Source organism: Notothenia rossii, assembly GCF_949606895.1.
Source record: "Notothenia rossii genome assembly, chromosome: 10".
Classification (NCBI taxonomy): domain Eukaryota; kingdom Metazoa; phylum Chordata; class Actinopteri; order Perciformes; family Nototheniidae; genus Notothenia; species Notothenia rossii.
This window is the reverse complement of record NC_136908.1, coordinates 9,224,591-9,245,181: the sequence shown is the minus strand read 5'-3', so window position 1 is coordinate 9,245,181 and position 20,591 is coordinate 9,224,591. Positions and strand designations below refer to the sequence as shown.

The 20,591-nt window shown below is 40.7% G+C and overlaps 2 protein-coding genes across 3 annotated transcripts in view; one reads left to right on the top strand and one right to left on the bottom strand.

The window, feature by feature from the left end:
* LOC307022665 (sodium-dependent neutral amino acid transporter B(0)AT1-like) overlaps positions 1-7,875 on the bottom strand; it is a 12,713-nt gene extending 4,838 nt beyond the window's left edge. The window contains exons 1-12 of one of the 2 annotated variants that reach the window (XM_079655508.1): positions 7,291-7,875; positions 6,516-6,656; positions 6,299-6,436; positions 6,020-6,201; positions 5,791-5,901; positions 5,601-5,713; positions 5,357-5,485; positions 4,938-5,094; positions 4,654-4,858; positions 4,386-4,545; positions 4,111-4,273; positions 3,767-3,931 (exon numbers count right to left, since the gene is read on the bottom strand). In XM_079655508.1, coding sequence (XP_079511634.1) covers positions 3,788-3,931; positions 4,111-4,273; positions 4,386-4,545; positions 4,654-4,858; positions 4,938-5,094; positions 5,357-5,485; positions 5,601-5,713; positions 5,791-5,901; positions 6,020-6,201; positions 6,299-6,436; positions 6,516-6,656; positions 7,291-7,489 — 1,842 coding nt within the window. In that variant the 5' untranslated portion in view covers positions 7,490-7,875 and the 3' untranslated portion in view covers positions 3,767-3,787. Of the gene's footprint in view, positions 1-3,766; positions 3,932-4,110; positions 4,274-4,385; positions 4,546-4,653; positions 4,859-4,937; positions 5,095-5,356; positions 5,486-5,600; positions 5,714-5,790; positions 5,902-6,019; positions 6,202-6,298; positions 6,437-6,515; positions 6,657-7,290 lie in introns of those variants that run through there. The other variant, XM_079655509.1, reaches the window with a different exon arrangement.
* Positions 1-20,591, top strand: part of rims3 (regulating synaptic membrane exocytosis 3) — a 223,713-nt gene that overhangs the window by 78,631 nt on the left and 124,491 nt on the right. The gene's annotated exons all lie outside the window — the stretch shown is intronic.

The following is a 20,591-nucleotide window of genomic DNA, read 5'->3' as shown; positions in this document are numbered from 1 at the left end:
ATCTAATCTTGAGGCCCAACCTTTAAGAGGGTGAACTCTACTTTCTAGTAGAGATGTCCCGATCCGATCACGTGATCGGGGATCGGAGCCGATCACGTGATTTTCAAAAGATCGGAATCGGGAGAAAAAAATCGGGGATCGGGACTTTTTTTTTATTACATTTTTTATATAAAATATTTGTATTTTATTTAATGTGACAAAACAAAAATGCCATGTTCACGTCTTAAAGTCATCCTGAGGCCTTAGTTTTGGTTTAAAATTACACAACATCATGTATGTGTTGCTTCTTTTGGGCTTGTTTTCATAGACCTGGTTGCTTATTTCTCTCAAATCTGGCAACAGAGTGGGCAGGGCGCAGTGTCTAATAGTAGCAGTAAGCTAACGAGAGGCTACGTTCAACTGGTGACTCGGGACAGCGAAAATGTCAGGAGTTTGGAAGTATTATAAAAATGAAAGCGAAGGCAGTGTAACAGCCAGATTGCAATGTTTGCAAGGCGGAGGTTCCGCGTGTGGAAAGAACAGAGCTACATTCAACAAGACCAATCTAATACGCCACCTGAGAAACAAACACCAACAACAAAACGATGAGTACACAGCGGCCACTCAGGTAACGGCACTGAAACAACCGACACTTTCAGAGACTTGTAAAAGGAAAGAGAAACTGCCCCAGAACAGTGAAAAGGCCCAAAAAATAACAGCCAAGATAGCTGAAATCATCGCGTTGGATGACCAGTCGTTATCTGTTACCTTTTTTTCTCTTAATGCATTGCATAAAGATCGGATCGGGAAAAATCGGTATCGGCAGATTGTCAAAATCAAATGATCGGAATCGGATCGGGAGCAAAAAAAGGTGATCGGGACATCCCTACTTTCTAGACATAATTTCAATTCTGGCTGACATTTCCAAATCCTCGTGGTTCATACATTTACTACACAATAAACACTGTGCAGGTCAAAGGCAGAAAACTAAAATCTCAGTTATGGTTGAACGCCTGAGACTTTGAAAGACAAGAGACGTTGCATCCCACATGTTTCCATTCAAGTACTCCTCTAACATAATTCAAATCAAAACAGTTAATAATTTGATAGGACTCAATAAGGACTTCTTAAGTGGCTAATTTAATTGTATTGCCTTGTAAAGCAACCCAGAATTAATGACTGTGGGACCAATTGATAAGCCTAAAGGTAACCCAATTTATTTAAAAAAAAGTTCAGCTAGTGTGCACCAAGCTTTTAAGTATGACTTGACAGTGACCTTTCAAATAATGTAGTCATTATATAAGACATTTACACATGGTCAGCTACATATTGTGTGAATCATTAAAGGATAGTAGTCTGGCATTCGATCAAGTGTATTAAATGATCATGGAGCAATGTTCAAATGGATGGAACATGGATCCATAAAACAACTTTTATTATTAGTTATTTAAGTTACTTATTGTTTGTGTACTGTATGAACACTATAACATAATTCCATCTCAGTTTGTATGTGCTTACTACTAAAAACTATTGTCCTAAGAACTGTTACAGGATGTGTATTTTGAAAATGATGTAGTTTTTTATTATATTTTTTATTATATCATAACGTAGTACTTTTTAATGCATGTAACTGTAACATTAAGCTGTCTGTGGCTCTTTTTTCTGCTGTAACTACGTACATTTCCCCTCTGTGGGACTAGGAAATGTATTCTGATTATGATCAAATATGTTTGATTGAATGAGCTATACCATACACAAGTAAAGGTTTAAATAGAGGTTTTATTATTGCAGTAATAGTGGTTTATTTACACAGTTTAAGTACTTTAACAATACTGTCAAAGACTCCACTGTCCCTATAACATGCAATGTATCTCGCCTTCTCCTTACAGTATGCTGTGCTTTGTTGGATCAGCTGACCTTACACAACCTGCTCCGTCAGTGTGAAGTCTCCCTCTCGTGGCCAATTTGCTGCTCTACACCTTTTGCCTACCTTTTCTAAAACTGACAGCAAAGAGCTAATGCTTTGAAAGACCAACCTTTTCTCTTTCTTTAAATGTTTCTACTGACCATACCACCAATAAAACTACTGTTCCAGTAGTTTTTAACTTGTTAAGCCCCGAGCCTGTTTTTCAGGCCTCAGGCTCGAAAATGACATGCCCAGAACAAATGACTATAACTTCACTTCTAAAAGGGGTACATTAATAATCTTTTTTCTCAAAGCAATGATATACCTGTGAGTTATATGTAGTAAAGTCAGAATCAATATAGATTTTTTTATTTTAAAGTAAATTCAGATTGAACATGGTAAAAAAATGTAAATTATAGTTTCCGTCCAAATACTATAGTGAAAGCCACCCTTGAATGATGGGATATTAGCCAAAAACCTTTTAGGAATCCAAACTATAGCATATAATAAGTACCCTGTATCAAGATTGATGCAACACAAGGGACATTTTATCTTTTTAGAGAGGTTTAGAAACAAAACCCCACCTCTGGGGTCATTTGGGTGGATTTGCCGTATCTCTAGAGCTCATTGGTCGATTTTGATGATTGACACCACTTTTAACCGTTAGAGCCAATCGAATCGAGGAGGGGGGGGGGGGGGTTTCCTAAATCCACCTAAACATTACCATAGAGGAGTGAGAATGATGCGCACGCAGTTTGCCCAAAACCGGAAGCTCTCATACAATCTATGAAAAATAGGTTTATTGCCATAAATATGATGATGGATTATCAGTAATCATTTCAAAGTGACACTGAGACATTGGATTAACCTTCAACAGCGTTTATATGCGTTTTAATGCCCTTGAGCACAACTTTTGATCAGAAAACAGCAAAGGTAAGACGTATTTGCCATTTTGGCCCCGTAAAATGAAGTTGTGTCTTGTCTTTCCTGGCTTTCGCTGCCGTGAGTTTTGGTAGCACATTGATGATACTTATACCCAGGGGGTGACATAACTGGTACGCAGGTACGCATGCGCGGCAACAATCTGAAATGCGTACCGTCACTTGTGTCACAAAGCGTATTTGCGTACCGACGTACTTGTGAAGCTTTTCCAGAAGGTGGTTAGATCACCGGACGACAGTCAGTCTCCGTGTGCTGTTAACGCCGGTCTGTACAACGGAATTGTGCCAAATCTACGCCAACCGGCTGCGGAGGGAGACTCCCCCCCCCCCCCTTCACTGGAGAACTGCGCTAAAACAGCTGATCACAACGTTCACGCTCTGTGGTCACGAAGTACTCCACTAGCCCGCGTCCCGTCGACTTTCCTGAAGTACTCCACTAGCAACCCCCCCCCATTGACGTTCGCGATAATGAGGGCTTCCTCAAATAACTTTGAATGGAGCCAGAAGTTGGAGTACCAAACACTGACTCCAGGTACTCATCTGAGTACCTCTCTGATAAAGTTATGTGCACCCCTGCTTATACCAATGGAATCTGTGGAATCTCAGCTTTCATATGATATATTGTTTGTGCAGATTGCATGAAGTATACAATATCGCTACCGTACTCTTTCGCTTGGTGCTAATTCAGAGGCTTGGTGTTACCCTTGTGTTTTGTTTAGCCAAAATGGTTCATATCATCAGTTAGCTGAGTTTCTTCCCGTTAAGTGGGTATGACACATTAATAGGTTGTTAAATGTTAAGAACCCCTGAGACACAGTTTTGTGAATATTGTTGTGTTTAGCCCCGCCGGCGGGGGCAATCGGGCTTAACAGGTTTTTAATACAACAAGAAATCAAATGAGCAGTAGGTAAGTATGGTTTTGTAGTATTCTAAAAATGTCTGACTTTATAACAGTATTTTATTAATTTTTGTTCTTACAGCAAACAAAGACAAATCTACATAATGCATACGCAGGCACTGCCAGACTGGGAACTCCTGCCAACAGAAAGATGATCACGTATATCCAAGAAGGGTAGGGTACTGAAGCCAGAGACGGGAACTTCCCCTGTTAACCACAATACAATATGATTTAGCCCATCTGGTATGCAATGAATATCCAAAGTATGTAAGTATGATTGACCAAAGTCAGTTTGATTATGATATACTGTATCATTGAGAAACAACATTTACTTGAAGATATTGAGCATGCAACATGGTGGCTGATCACAGAACTTGTCTACTTACAGAGTTGGGATCCCAAACTGAGTATGTGAGCGCTTCTTGGACTTGTGTCACCAGGTAGAAAACTAAAATAACCAGCACAATTAGAGGACTGGTGAACCTCCATGAAATCTGCCAAAAGATAGAGGGCTTGTATCCAACCATGAACTCAAAGTCCTCATTGAACCTGCCACATAAGAGGGTTTTAGTTAGTTTTGAAATGAGTCATGAAATCAAGCCTGTATTATTGGATTTCGATAGTTTACCCATCTCCTGCTAGAATATGTTGAATCACTGACCTGTCAATGCCGTAGATGTATACAACAGCTATCATCTCGATCAATCCAATGATCAGAAGTGGAACAGATCCAGCAAAGTTGTCAAAGAGAGTTACCCAATAAAGCCCTGAATTCTGGGCAAACAGGAGACAGATGATGAAGGCTATGGCACATGTTAAACCTGAAACATACAAACACAAAAACAAGCTTGTGTTAAAACATAAACCAGGGACGAATACCAAAGGTATTTTATTGAAGATGGAAAAACAAACCTTTGAAACCAAGTTACCTGTCAGTACTTCATGGGGCCATTTTTTAGGGAATACATTCAGATCTTTCAATGGGACCACCACTCCTTCAATGTTGCCAAACAGGGTCGAGAGTCCTAAGCTGAAAAGCATAACGAAAAAGAGGACGGACCAAACTGGAGAACCGGGCATCTTGGTTATCGCTTCTGTGAACACGATGAAGGCCAGACCTGTTCCCTCCACTCCCTGCACAAACACAAGGAAGTCATGATGCAGGTAGGAGGAAATAACTGGCAATATGGCCGATATTCATCAATATAGTCACCTCACTAAGAAGCTTCTGCATGTCACAAGTTTTGATGTCCAATCCAAGAACTATATCAGGATAAAAGCTGTTGAGACTATTAAAGGCCTCCTCATAGTTGCTTGTGGTGATGTTGTCTTCAGGGAGCTCAAATGTATTTAATAATTTCATGATGTTACTATAGGAAAAAAAAGTCACAGATTAGCACATTTGTATTGTACATGAGAAGATTAATTCAGATTTGTCTATTTTACTACATTATTTAGATGTCAACTTGTAAAGCGAAGAGTGTAAAGGGACCCTTACCTTTTGTGACTCAATTGTTCACAATCTAACCGATACAATTGTGACGGGTTCAAAGTAAAAGCAAGGTAGAATATACTTGTAGGACTTCTCATTTATAAAAGCATTGAAACCGGGGCATGTGACTGACTACTCACTCACTGATACAGGTATCATATTTTTCAGTTGCTCTGAAGCCAATGATGGAGTAAGTAACTGCTGCAGCATACACTGAGGTGAGGCTAGTCACGACCGACAGGATCACAGCATCTTGCACGCAGTTGTTGCTTGGGAAAAGAAATAAGCAAAATAAATACATTAGCTTCGGTTCAATCAAAGTGTGCAAAATTAGACTTGAACTTTAAATTAAGAATCATCACATGTGCTTTAAATGTGTCTTACTGAACAGGATTGTAGCTTGAAAAGGAGATGAGGCCTCCCCACCCCAAACCAAAGGCATAAAAGACCTGGGCACCTGCATCCAGCCAAGTGGTTGGTTTTATCAACTCATTCACCTGCAAAGGAGAGGCACACATTTGAATGCGCCTCTGAGTTATGAGATTCAACGTTCCTATGAAGATTTGAAACATACGTCTGGTGTAAAGAGGAACTTTAATCCAGTCATGGCACCTTTTAGAGTTAGTCCTCTGATCAGGAAGATGCCCAGCACTATGTAAGGCAAGATGGCTGTGACGTACACTGCCTGATGTCAATGACAAAGAAACATGGAATTATTGATATTTGGCAAAAGATTGAAGTTCTGAAAGTAGTGGAGTAGATGGGTCTTGGCTACAGTTTGAGTTTCTTTAAGTTCAACAAACCTTGCCTGCTGTGCTGATGCCCCTTATGCAGCAGATTGCCACTATTGTCCAGGCAGTTAACAGGCAGAGTACTATCGGCCAGTTGATTCCTCCAGAGTCAGCTATAGAGGTGGTACTATTCAAAGTCACTCGGTAGAAATAATAATCAACAGTGGAGCTCTGTTCACACTCCGGTACAAATCCTATAGGGGCAAGAAACAGTCCTCTTTAAGTGTTTATTCATGGGTAAATCATGAGTTGATTTTGGTGCTTAATGAGTATCTCTGTATTTATATCAACCTGTTCCATTGATATTCAGAGGACACTGGGTCCAAGGCAGCGGGCTTTGAAAGGAATTGAAGAGATACCAGATAATCCAGGCTATCAAGGTGTTGTAGTACAGTCCAATCAATAAGGACACCAACATGGAGGCTATACCTGAGAAGTACAGAATTATTAATTGATACTTTCTTTTATTATGCTTTGGACAACTTGTTTCAGAGCCTATTTAACTTACCAATACCAGTCAGATAAGGGTTGATGGACCTCCACACTTCTACACTGCCTTTCCTGAGACGCTGGCCGATGCCAAACTCCAGCAACAAGAGAGGCATTCCTTCCAGGACAAGCAGGATCAGGTAGGGAATTAAAAATGCACCTAAAAAAACATAATTATTATTATCGGAAAGATATTTACACAACTCTAGTGTTGCGCTTATGACAGTCATTATCCTTTTCAGCATACTAGATATGAACATGCTTAAGCAGATAAATTATGCTTTGATGTTAAATGTGGTCTGTAAAGCAGTCGCACATGACTCAGTCTGCAGACAATGAATACTTATATTATTTAGTTACCCCCTGTCAAAACCCCACCTGCTCTGCCTGCCTACCTTTCCTGCTCTGCTGGGTCTCCCTGACTGTTGCTCACAGTCGGTGTTGTGTTTGTCGTTTATTGGTAACTGCAACATCTGTCCTGGGCCTCTTGGTTCATAACGTTTTTCCCCCAATTAAACTTGCGTTAACATTCACTGTGCACTAATCCGTGTGTATACTTTGACAATTGTATTTATGCCATTCATAAATCACCAGATTCAACTGTTAGATTAAAGTGAATCTTTTGAAACTTAAAAGAGTTAATAGATAAAATATGTAATGTTGTTAGTTAGTGTCAAATAAGTCTCTCTAGGAAAAATCATTTTAACAGCACCTCATACACACTATAATCTGTAATCAAGAATTGACAGTCTAAAATAGTAAATTGTTCCTTTCCCATTTTAATCTGAGTTTACCTCCTCCATGACTTTGACACAAGTAAGGGAACCTCCACACATTGCCAATCCCAACGCAGAATCCCACACAGGTTAGGATGTACTGGGCTTTGTTGTCCCACTTGGGCCTGTCCCCAGCCTCCTCCTTATCCATCCTCTCCAGATCATCATAGCAAGGGATCCTGTCATCCAAACCTGGGTTAGGAAGTACCAGCTTCATGGCGACGCTACTGAAGCTTCGATGTTACACTATCCTTCTCGGAAGTCAAAGTGAAGGCACTCGGCGCTCTGCAATATTAAACTGGTTTATGATCTTTTACTTTATCTAGTGTGGTTCAAAGATTAGCCCATGCACCCTCTGCAATTGTCGCACTACCGGTTAGTCATTTAATTCAGTCAAAAACAATAACATTACAATACTGGCACAGAAGCTGCCACTGTCTCTTCACCTCAATATTTCCCTATGTTTAAAGTGACTTACTAATAGGAGCACTGGACCTTTTACCAAATGTTAAGCTCCCTCTCACATGGTCTTACTGCTGTTCGTCCCTGAGGCTGATAATGGGGCACATAACGAAGTAAACCGAGGTTCAGGCATTAACAGTGACCCTGAGACCTGAGTCATTCTCCTGTGCTTGTTTCAGATTCAGCACTAACAACATAATACCAACTCGGCAGATAAGGGCCTTTAGGTGGCTCCTGCTTTATTATCTAATCTTGAGGCCCAACCTTTAAGAGGGTGAACTCTACTTTCTAGACATAATTTCAATTCTGGCTGACATACATTTCCAAATCCTCGTGGTTCATACATTTACTACACAATAAACACTGCAGGTCAAAGGTAGAAAACAAAAATCTCAGTTATATCTTACAAAGGCTCCGCCCTATACTGGACTCTATATGTACTACCTCTCAACCATACTATGCGAGCAATCACCTACTGAGATAACTATAAACGTAGCCAACCCCTCGGGGCGGGCCTACCTGAATGTGCGCGCAAGCTCACATAAGGGCGGCCAAGCCTCCTGACTGTCATCCTTTTCTCTTCAGCAAGCAGGATAAAACAACTGAGACGTAAATGAGAAAAGAAAGAGAAAGATAATTTAATCATGGACTCACCACTCCTTGAGCTCCGGCGCTGTCCTACATGCCCTGGCTTAATCGCAGGTGCCGATCACCACCGCCTCTATTTTGAGTGTCTGGGGCCTATTCGGACCGCTGCATTGGTCGGATGAACAATCTGATCCATGGTGTAGCCGCCGCAGCCGGACGTGTGATGTCCCTGGCGACAGTGGCGTCACGGCACGTGTGGTTGGGACTCACCGCGCTGTCCAGGATCGAGATGATCTCCTGAGAGCCCCCGTAACTACGGAGGGGCTCTTTGGATCGATCACCTCGGTCACACAGCGCTTCAGGAGGAAGAAAGGGTGCAGCTCAGCCGCATGCTGCCGCTGGCTCTTCCTCGGGCTCCTCCTAATGGGAGGGAGCGCGGCGCTACGGTGAGACTGGCGGTGGGAGTTACGGCCCGTCCACACAGCGGCGTGCGTTGACGCTTGGCGGTGGGCGTATCTGAAGCTTGGGGATTTTTTGCGAGCAACGCGACCAACAACCAATCACATGAATCTCCCGCCCCCGACATACAAAGCAATAGCAATGTTAAAACGAAGTAAACTGGATATAAAATCCCCAAACAAGCGAAAACCTACCAGTTTCACCCACTGTCTCTGCCACCTCCCTCCATGCCTGGTTCCTCCGGTTTGTATCCCGGTAGATGAACAGAGACTGATCATACAGCACCGGGTGATTCACTACCGCTATAATGAATTTTTCTTCAATTTTTTGGAATATGAGGAAATGACCTGAGTAGTCTCTCCCAGCATACACACGGTTTGATTGGCTAGCGCTTGTACTTGCAGATTTGCATAAACGGGATTTCATTGGCTGACGCTTCTGCCGAGGCGCCAAAAGTAGAACATTGCTGAACTTTTGCAGCGAGCACCGCGAGAGAAGCTACGCTTTGCTCCCACAATGCAGTTCGGTGAATCGTGACGTCACCCCATTCACTTTGAATGGGGTGACGTCAACGCACGCCGCTGTGTGGACGGGCCGTAACGGCCCCTACACACGGCGGCGTGCGTAGCCGCTTCAACGCTTCTGCCCAGTTTATTTAAGCAGTAGGCTATAATATATTAATTACTGCTGTAGACTACAACCACTACTTGTTTAGCAAGCATAAACTCAACAAAGCTAGCGTTAGCTGGTTAACTGACGTTATTTGACCGCTAAACTGCACAATATAAAACGGTGGTCTTCAAAGCGGATTTAATCCTCAATCACAATAATAATATTCAAAGTAATACTGGGCAAGTAATGGGCAAAACTTACCGTTGATTGACGCGCCATGTCAGCGGACTGGTAGCGACACAACCGTTAGCCCCGCAGTCAAGCCTCGTCGTTCTGATAGCTGCGCCCCTTCGCTCCAACCCCCATCCCTCCCCCCACATCTACAGCTGATCTACAGGTGAAAATTACTTTTGCGACACATTTATCGCAAGAAGTGTAGCAAAAGTCAAGACCGCAGATTCGTAGATTTATACTGCCACAGAGCAGATTTGTCAAGTTGAATTGACTGATTTGAGAGGTTGTAATAACCAAGTTGCAGTTGTAATGGAAAATATATTTTAAAAATATGTATTTGTCTGCAAGTGAATATTTCATCACTAAGTTCATTTTTTTTCTACAAGCTACAAAACTTTTTTTTTTCTTCTGTGACTTGTGGTCACAGAAGTGATGTGGTTGTGGTTGATGTGGTTGTGGTTCACAGTTACGTGGATATTTTATACAAGTGTAAATGTATGCACACAAGCTCAGATTTTTTTTCTGCAAGTGCTCACATCAGGTTTTACACGCTCTCGCATTTTGCACCATTTCTACCTTCATAGTAAAGCAGCGTTCAGTTATTATGCTCAAAACACCTGGAACAAACTCCCAGAAACCTGCAGGTCCGCTGCAATTCTTACCACTTTTAAAACAAGGCTGAAGACTTATCTTTTTGCCGCTGCTTTTAATTGACTCTGAGCGGTTGTGTTTCGTTTTTGGTTAATGAACATTTGGGGCTAGTAACCCCAGGGAATCAGTGTCTGGGGACTTTGTCCTGGCTGGTTTTCTCTGTGTATGCTGCTCGGGACGTTTGTGCCATACAGCTCATGTTCAGAGAAACCTTAAAGAAAGGCATCAGTAAAGTGGAACTTCTGTGTGAACTATTAATATCTTAAACTGCACTGTAACTTTTTATTCATGTATTTAAAAAAATTAATAAATTCAAACTCAAGGCCCGTGGGCCAAATCTGGCCCGTGACCTCATTTTCTGTGGCCCCACAAAAGCTTGCAAAGAATATTATATGTGTATTATACAGTTACATGATGATTTACAGAAGCACGTTGCCCATAAACTACATGTCCCACAATGCATCTCAATTTAGACTTTTTTCTCAGAATTTGACTCTTTTTTTTTAAATCTTGCTTTTCTTTCAAAATGTCACTTCTTTTTATTTAACTTTTTTTTTTTTTCAAAGGTCCCATGTCATGCTTTTCCGGTTATTACCCGTCCCCGTGTGTGCTCTTGTTTGTTAGGTTGTCATAGGGTTTAACCACCTGTCCAAGAATGGAAGATACAACTTCTGCTCTTAAATCTTGGTCCTTAAACATGGTTGAGGAGGATTCAAGCAAAGTGTCTCTTCCCTAGTCGTGTGTGTGTGTGTGTGTGTGTGTGTGTGTGTGTGTGTGTGTGTGTGTGTGTGTGTGTGTGTGTGTGTGTGTGTGTGTGTGTGTGTGTGTGTGTGTGTGTGTGTGTGTGTGTGTGTGTGTGTGTGTGTGTGTGTGTGTGTGTGTGTGTGTGTGTGTGTGTGTGTGTGTGTGTGTGTGTGTGTGTGTGTGTGTGTGTGTGTGTGTGTGTGTGTGTGTGTGTGTGTGTGTGTGTGTGTGTGTGTGTGTGTGTGTGTGTGTGTGTGTGTGTGTGTGTGTGGTTTATAGTATTTTAACAGAAACTTGGAATAAAAATTGATTAGAGAATTCTCTTACACTTTCATTTTGAATCAAGGTTGACACCTTAAAAAAACATGTGCTGCTTCAACATAGAGCAAACCTGGAAACCTGTTCTACAGCCTTCCCTGTACACTTAACAAAAGAAGCTTGGCTGTGTGTCAAGGAGGAAAGTAATCTGCAATTGCTGTTTATACTTTATGAACACTGAGCTCAGAGCTCATTCAGTGAGACAGGAATCATTTCTTAACTACTGCACAGCTACACCTAACTACATGGCTCTTTCCTTGTTAGAAAATACATTGCATAACAATAACAGTGAGGCTTTAAACAAACTTTGTTCATATTATTTCAGTTTTGATCTTAATTTGTCATAACGACTTCGGATTAGCGTTATTATCATGTGTTTATTTATCATAATTATTTTTTTACAGACAGTTTTCCATTTGCTTGAAATACAATTTAGTCAAATAATTAGTATTTTCTAATTATCAAGGTGTTTTTATTTTGTACACTAAGCACTTTTGCAGCAAGGAGGTGTGGTCTGTATCAGCAGACAGTAGAACTACCAGTTTTAAAACTTGACAGCGTCTCTGTAGGAAATCCCCTAAGATCCCAGCAACAATAAAACACTTGAGAGAAGATTAATTTCAGCTCTTTATTTATAAAAGAACAAACTAAAGATTATCAAAGTGTTTCTAGAAAACTGGTTGCAGTAAACTTTAGTGTAAAAGAAGTTACTCTTATGGTGGAAATCTGAAATAAAGGATTTCAAAAAAGAATTCTGATATGTTTAATAAGGAAATAAAAAAATAAACCTTTTCAAACGATCCCAGCACACACACAGCATTTCTGCAACCACTGGGCAACAAGCACAAAGTTATTACACATTATATAGCCAGAAACAGCTTAGCCTAATGGTTTCTGTGAAGACAGGCTGGGAAAATGTTTCCTGAAGTCAGCGCAAAATGGTTTGGGGTGAGTGCTGGTTTGAACAATAAACACAAGCATGGTTCAGGAAAAGGTCAGTTCACATATTAATACCTATATAATGACACTTTATATTCACAGAAGCAAGATCAGGTGCTAATGTTCTTACTCTGTTGAACCTTTAATAATTAGATACAGACAAATAGTACTCTAATAAACAAGGTCAATTATAACCTAGTTTCTCTATTACATCTGCTGTGTAATATGATTATATTTCCAATACAGTTAAAAGCAGCTGACACTTTGATACAATAAATCATCAGATATTAATTTCCTCAAAGTTTTGACCACAAGATTCTGCAAATAGTTTGTAATTGTTACACACAGTTCTTAAAGCACCTAAACACGTTGTTTTTAAAATCAGCTTTTCTCCTTCTAAGTAAAACAAAGTAAGTACAAGTTAAAACAAGGCCTCATTTGTTGTAATTTGTGTAAAGTTTAACTTTCCAGATCTTCAGATATTGAGGAAATCACAGACACTATATATACAGAAATGTATTATGTGAAGTAACACAATTATTTTAGTTTTAAGATAAACATTTTTCATGTGTAGGTCTCTTATCATTAATAAATAAGCTGATTGAGAAAGAAAACGTTTCAGGCCTTTTAAAATAATGTCTGCATTACTCAATAAAGCAATTATGTATACAAATGAACTCCCATGTGATTTAATGTATGTGGTTGATTAGCTTTGATCCTTGGGTTATACAAGTGATTGAAGTCAAAGCAAATGTAACATTGTGAAGACAACATTGAAAGGCCCTTGATAACCAGTCAACTAGAAATATGCCATGTCTCGAGGGAAACATCTTTAGAAGTTCATAAGGTCATAGAAGTATTGAACAATTCCACCAAGTAAACCAGCCTCCGCCTCATTATCTTCCTTCATCTCCTGAATCAGAATGCCGTAAGGTCGAATAGCTCTCTCTGCTATCCATTCCTCCTTCCAGGCAGGCGTTCCTTCAGACCTTATGCTAACCAATTTTGATTTATTTTGTATGTTTTGGATGAAATAATATGACTGGTATAGGTGCGAAAATAAAATAAAAATTGAATGTTTTTTGATAAAATATTTTTATAATTTTGCAAATATTACGATAAACTCACAGCTATTTCGCGGCCCGGCAGTAACACCTCCGGGGTTGGGAACCCCTGACCTAAAGAACATATCTAGGATTAAAAGACTAATGTCACAGCAGGATTTGGAAAGAATTGTCCATGCTTTTATCTTCTTCAGTAGACTGGACTACTGTAATGGTGTCTTCACAGGTCACACTAAATAATCTATTAGAAAGCTGCAGCTGATTCAGAACGCTGCTGCTCGAGTCCTCACTAACACTAAGAAAGTGGATCACATCACTCCTGTTCTGAAGTCTTTACACTGGCTTCCTGTGCGTCAAAGAATAGATTTGAAAATACTGCTGCTGGTTTATAAAGCATTGAATGGTTTAGGCCCAAAATACATTTCTGACCTCCTGCTAAATTATGAATCATCCAGATCTCTCAAGTCTTCAGGGACTGGTCAGCTTTCTGTCCCCAGAGTCAGAACTAAACATGGAGAAGCAGCGTTCAGTTATTATGCTCCAAACATCTGGAACAAACTCCCAGAAACCTGCAGGTCCGCTGCAACTCTTACTACTTTTAAATCCAGGCTGAAGACTTATCTTTTTGCCGCTGCTTTTAATTGACTCTGATCGGTTGTGTTTCGTTTTTGGTTAATGAACATTTGGGGCTAGTAACCCCAGGAAATCAGTGTCTGGGGAATTTGTCCTGGCTGTTTTTCTCTGTGTATGCTGCTCGGGACGTTTGTGCCATACAAGGGTACACAGCTCATGTTCAGAGAAACCTTAAAGAAAGGCATCAGTAAAGTGGAACTTCTGTGTGAACTATTAATATCTTAAATTGCACTGTAACTTTTTATTCATGTATTTAAAAAAATTAATAAATTCAAACTCAAGGCCCGTGGGCCAAATCTGGCCTGTGACCTCATTTTCTGTGGCCCCACAAGAGCTTGCAAAGAATATTATATGTTTATTATACAGTTACATGATGATTTCCAGAAGCACGTTGCCCATAAACTACATGTCCCACAATGCATCTCAATTTAGACTTTTTTCTCAGAATTTGACTCTTTTTTCTTCTAAATATGCCTTTTTTCCTAGAATGTGCTCTTTTCTCAGAATTTGACTCTTTTTAAATGTTGCTTTTCTTTCAAAATGTTACTTCCTTTTTTTAAATGTCACTTCTTTTTATTTTTTATTTAACTTCTTTTTTTTCAAAGGTCCCATGTCATGCTTTTCCGGTTATTACCCGTCCCCGTGTGTGCTCTTGTTTGTTAGGTTGTCATAGGGTTTAACCACCTGTCCAAGAATGGAAGATACAACTTTTGCTCTTAAATCTTGGTCCTTAAACATGGTTGAGGAGGATTCAAGCGAAGTGTCTCTCTTCCCTAGTCCTGTGTGTGTGTGTGTGTGTGTGTGTGTGTGTGTGTGTGTGTGTGTGTGTGTGTGTGTGTGTGTGTGTGTGTGTGTGTGTGTGTGTGTGTGTGTGTGTGTGTGTGTGTGTGTGTGTGTGTGTGTGTGTGTGTGTGTGTGTGTGTGTGTGTGTGTGTGTGTGTGTGTGTGTGTGTGTGTGTGTGTGTGTGTGTGTGTGTGTGTGTGTGTGTGTGTGTGTGTGTGTGTGTGTGTGTGTGTGTGTGTGCTTAGTATTTTAACAGAAACTTGGAATAAAAATTGATTAGAGAATTCTCTTACACTTTCATTTTGACTCAAGGTTGACACCTTAAAAAAACATGTGCTGCTTCAACATAGAGAAACCGTGGAAACCTGTTCTACAGCCTTCCCTGTACACTTAACAAAAGAAGCTTGGCTGTGTGTCAAGGAGGAAAGTAATCTGCAATTGCTGTTTATACTTTATGAACACTGAGCTCAGAGCTCATTCAGTGAGACAGGAATCATTTCTTAACTACTGCACAGCTACACCTAACTACATGGCTCTTTCCTTGTTAGAAAATACATTGCATAACAATAACAGTGAGGCTTTAAACAAACTTTGTTCATATTATTTCAGTTTTTATCTTAATTTGACATTTTGTCTGTCAGAATCAGAAACGGGTTTATTGCCAGGGAGGTTCACACATACGAGGAATTTGACTTGATGTCATGGTGCATCCATAAAATATAAAACAAAGATTTAAAACAGTACAGAGATAGAGAACTATATTAAGAACACTGTAATCAATTGATTCGATTTTGCAGGATCAGTTTGTAGCTTTTCCCCGTCTTCTTTGATTGGAAGGTCTTGGCATACCCCTCACTCTCAGCTACATGCAGGGACGTGCACAGGTACGGGCTAATGTTGCCCGGGCAACGGCCCGTTTGCCATTTTTGTCTGACCTGCCCCTCTGCAGAGAGTGAGAGTTTTTATTTTATTTTCTGTTGTATCCGAATAAACATGATAAGCCCACAATTAGTACTGTAGCGTCTCGCTGCGGGAAACACACCAAGTCAGCGCTGTCATCTGCCCCCAGTCACGTGACTGTTTACAATCTGACGGCTGGAAGCAAAGGAAAGCCCTCCGAGTCCGGCCTCATATGGCTATGGTGATCACTCCAAATGCCTGCCTGGCTTTGGTGGCAAATCCCGGGTCAATCTGTTCCCGTTTTTAAATATGCTTTTAAGACCACCTCTCGTGTTGGATTTTGGGAAATTGATTTTGAGTTTTCTCATGGCAGTTAGACTAGGGGACAAACCAGGGGACTTCACTTCCTCTTGACACCGTCGGTTATTTACAAAAAAACACCTGAATATACTTGTTATTGTATTTCTGTCTTTCTGTGTCTTTTCATCTGTGTAAACTCCCTCATCGCTCGCTGTCTTTTCTTGATCGCCCTCTCACGGGAGAACAGTTCAATGTCCCGCTTCATGATTTCTGCCATGTCTCTACTTCAGTTTGACCATCTCCGTTATGAAGTTATGGAATACTAGATAAATAAGTAATTAGATACGTTACCGTTACTGCTCTCATAAAGAATGATAATAATAAGAATAATGCGTATTGAACTGGTTTCATTAATTCGTGAGTTTATTTAAGCTAATTAGTTAGAAGCCCTATTTTATCAGTATGTCTGCACAATAGTTGCAATGGTCAAACTACATTAAAGCTGAATTGTTGATGATGTGAATTACTGTTCAAATGAGTTAATGTAATAATCGTTTGTTTTTTTCATGCACAGCCTAATGTTACATTGCTGTGCTTAAGAATGCTTTCAAGACAGAGGAGACTGAAGCAGAGAGAGAGAGAGAGAGAGATCTGAAGGAGGCAGCTAAAAGGACTGCCACTTGGCAGAGCTGGATAAAAGGTGCCAGCAGGGCAGCTGCAGGTGAAGCACTGTGATTATGTCAAGAAACTACATACATTGGAGTACACTAATACAAAAAATCAGTGATAATATATAACTTTTCACATATTTTCTGTTGGGGGCTAACCCCAAGTCTCCTGTTCAGAGTGCATTTGAGAGGCTGAACTGAACACAGACTGAATAACGAATGTAGCAGTTGGACATAAAAATGGCCTTTGGTGTTACACATTTTTTCAGGGCGCAAAGGCCACATGCCAGGGCACGAAGGCCATTGAGGGAAACATTTGGATTTGGAGCTTACAAATAAATAACTTCACTTTTTGATAAGAAAAACACACAAATGACATGGAAAACAAATCACTTTTTTAATATCAATAATGTTAAACATGATATCATCATATAGGCCTATGCCTCCTTAGTATTACCGTTTATAAAATAAAATACTCTACTTTGAATAATTAGTGTTTTAGTATGTTTTCCATCTACTACTTCTCCCATTCACAAATCCAAAATCAAATCAAAAAATCTAAAATTCTGTTAATATGTAACAAATATATTCCATTTCAGAGCAGAAGAAACAGCCTTCAAGGGTCAAACTCTGCACCATTCAGCAGTGTGTGTGTGTGTGTGTGTGTGTGTGTGTGTGTGTGTGTGTGTGTGTGTGTGTGTGTGTGTGTGTGTGTGTGTGTGTGTGTGTGTGTGTGTGTGTGTGTGTGTGTGTGTGTGTGTGTGTGTGTGTGTGTGTGTGTGTGTGTGTGTGTGTGTGTGTGTGTGTGTGTGTGTGTGTGTGTGTGTGTGTGTGTGTGTGTGTGTGTGTGTGTGTGTGTGTGTGTGTGTGTGTGTGTGTGTGTGTGTGTGTGTGTGTGTGTGTGTGAGAGAGAGAGAGAGAGTCTCTTTAATCAACTCCTCACAGCTCTGGTCAGAAACTGGACAAAAGTTAAACATGTACAAACCACAGACTGTCTGTGTCATGGCGAATACAGTCGCTGCTTTAATTATGTCTTTAGGACGTTGTTGTGAGTGTGGACGCAGCAGCTACAGGTTAGTTTAGCAGCCTGATTGATCCATTCAGAAAACATGCATTTTAAAAGGTTTTTCGCCTGCCGTCTGTCTGCAGACTTGTCAAAGCATTAATTCATGTTTATTACTAACCGGTATCAGTATGTAGTTACTTCTGCATCATTTTGAAACGTGTATTACAATTAAATCACTGTAAAATAGGTTAATTTTGTCGTAGTTGGTTTCCACGACAGTATTTACATGGAAATAAGCCCCGCCCCCTCTCCAGCGCGTCCTGTTTGAATGACAGGAGTAAACACAGCTGACAGCCGCGGTGAAACTCCAGGGTGAGAATATTCGCATTGCGTCCGTTGTGAACGCAGCATAATGCAGTTCAGAAAACACTGTTCAGTCGCTGTTAAAGCAACTTCGAGATTTTAACAGTATCAGGGGCACTCAGGCCATGGTGGCCGTAGGACGTACAATTATTTGTGGGGCATAACGGCCAGACCTAGGGGCTACGACGGTCATGGCCGCCGTGAAAATCCTACCCTGTTACCGGCCTTTCATGGCTTCTGCACAATGTAATGTTACATGTTGTATACTGTTTTTGTTGATGTTACTATTGACAACAATCTTAGTGTAAGTTAGGTGTTTTTTGAGCTGGCAATTAAGTGCACAGTTCAAGCCCCACGTCCCCTCTGGGATGCTGTTTTTCACAATGTTAGAGGTTTTTATGCCAACCGTTTAGTTTTCCCTTTTTCTTCTTTTCCTTTTTTATCTCTCTTGTCCCATCATTCTCCTTTCCCCCTCTCCACACCCCACACCCGGCCCTACCCTGCTCCACTGCTGTTGTTACTCTTTGTCCCACTAATCTCTTAGAATATGACAACTACATCTAACTGCAATCAAGCTCGGCCCATCCACTTTTTATCCTTAAACACTAAAGGTTAACAGCTGGGTGAAAAGACAGAAAATAGACTCTTATCTGCAACGGCTGCACTCAGACATAGCCTTTCTACAGGAGACTCACCTGAAAAACAACCACGTTAAGTTTCTCAAAAGGGGATGGGTTGGCCAGGTTTTCCACTCACAGTTCAATGCCAAAACCAGGGGAACAGAAATCCTCATACATAAGGAAATTCCATTTCAAGCTAAGGAGGTGATCGCTGACACAAGTGGGAGATTTATCATTGTTTCGGGCCAGTTATTCGACAGCCCTGTCATTATGGTCAATGTTTATGCTCCAAACAGTGATGATTATAATTTCTTTAACAAACTATTCTCCACCTTACCCAGTGATAACAACTAAAATCTGATAATATGAGGAGACTTTAACTGCATGCTTAACACCGCATTGGATAGATCATCTAACAGGGCTTAGCCTCTTACCAAATCTGCTAAGACTATCAACGATTTCAATACTCAAAATGCTGTTTCGGATATTTGGAGATTTAAATTTAACAACCAAAAAGTATTTTCCTTCTTCTCCAATGTTCATCACACATATACCCGCATTGACTACTTTCTCTTAGATAATAGACTACTGGGAAATGTTAACTCCTGCTCATATGAAAGTATTACAGTTTCAAATCATGGAGCTGTCTCATTTCATATAACATTGCCTAACTCCCTGAGACCTTCTCGAAACTGGAGACTTATGGCGCGTTTCCACTGCGGCGCGGAGCCCGGTTTAAGAGGGCTGTGACGTCAGCGGCCCGTTAAAGGTTGCGTTTCCACTTGGCCTAGTACCGGCTAGCGGGTCCAAATTCACCGTTTTTCTGGCCCTGAGAGAATCGTCACAATCAGCGCGCAAGATAATCCCAAGCGTCGCATATACATAGCGAAACTTGCAGCATTTTTATAAACAGCATTTTTGTTAACAGAGGAGCTACACAAATGGCAAAGAAAAGCACGCCGTGGTTGGTCGACGAAGTGATTACATTATATTGCAGATGATAAGATCTAGCCGGAGGGAAGGAATTCACCATTAAAGAAAAAAAGAAGAAGATCCAGCGGGAGCTCGACGGGACAACTCACAATTTAAAAGTGTTTCAGGAGGTCTCTACACTAATGCCCACAAGCGGTTACTCGAGGACTGTCGTGCAGTGTAGGGAAAAACTCAAAAAGATGAAGAGTGAATATCGCTTCGTCAAGGATAACAACAAGACGAGTGGTGGTTTGAGCTAATGGACACCATTTATGGCCATAAACCGGCTAGCGTTGGGAGGGAGGGAGGCCTGGACTCTGCAACGGCGTTACTGGAGTCTCTGCATGGTGAGTTTTTGCTTACGCTCTGTTATTTGCTTAAGTGATGTGTCCCTATCTGTTCTAAAGCTCACTTCTAACAAAGAAGTCTATTTTATCCGTACATTTATTTTCGACAACCCATGCTTTTATGGAGCCGCGAAGGCTAGGCAGATAGCATTAGCTAGAGCTATTGTTTGCTGACACCATATGTGCCATTGTTTACGTTCAGTTTTTCTTTTCTATTGTTGTTGTTGCTATTTTAGTATTGTGCTGCAGTAGTTTGTGGAATTAACAAGTCATGTTTCTGTTCTAGATGATTACATTGGGGACCTGCGAGGAGGAACAGTCCCGAACAACGTCCTTCGCATTAACTCCAACAGAACAAACTCCAACTGGACCACAGACACCAACGCCGAGCGCCAACTCGACACCGCAGCGTGTGGTTCTAGGTACGAAATAGGCTGGAATTGTGACTTTTTTTTAAACTTTAGATCATCCATAGTCAGTAAGTAAAATAAGCTATACCACTGTGTGGGAATGCTCTGTTACAAGTAAAGTAAGCAGCTAGTACAATTGTGTGTGACTTCCTATCATATACATGTATTTATATTCATTATCAACAGGCTGGAAATTCACAATCATTGTAAACATCTAGGGCCAGAACTTTCTTTAGTTCATCCTT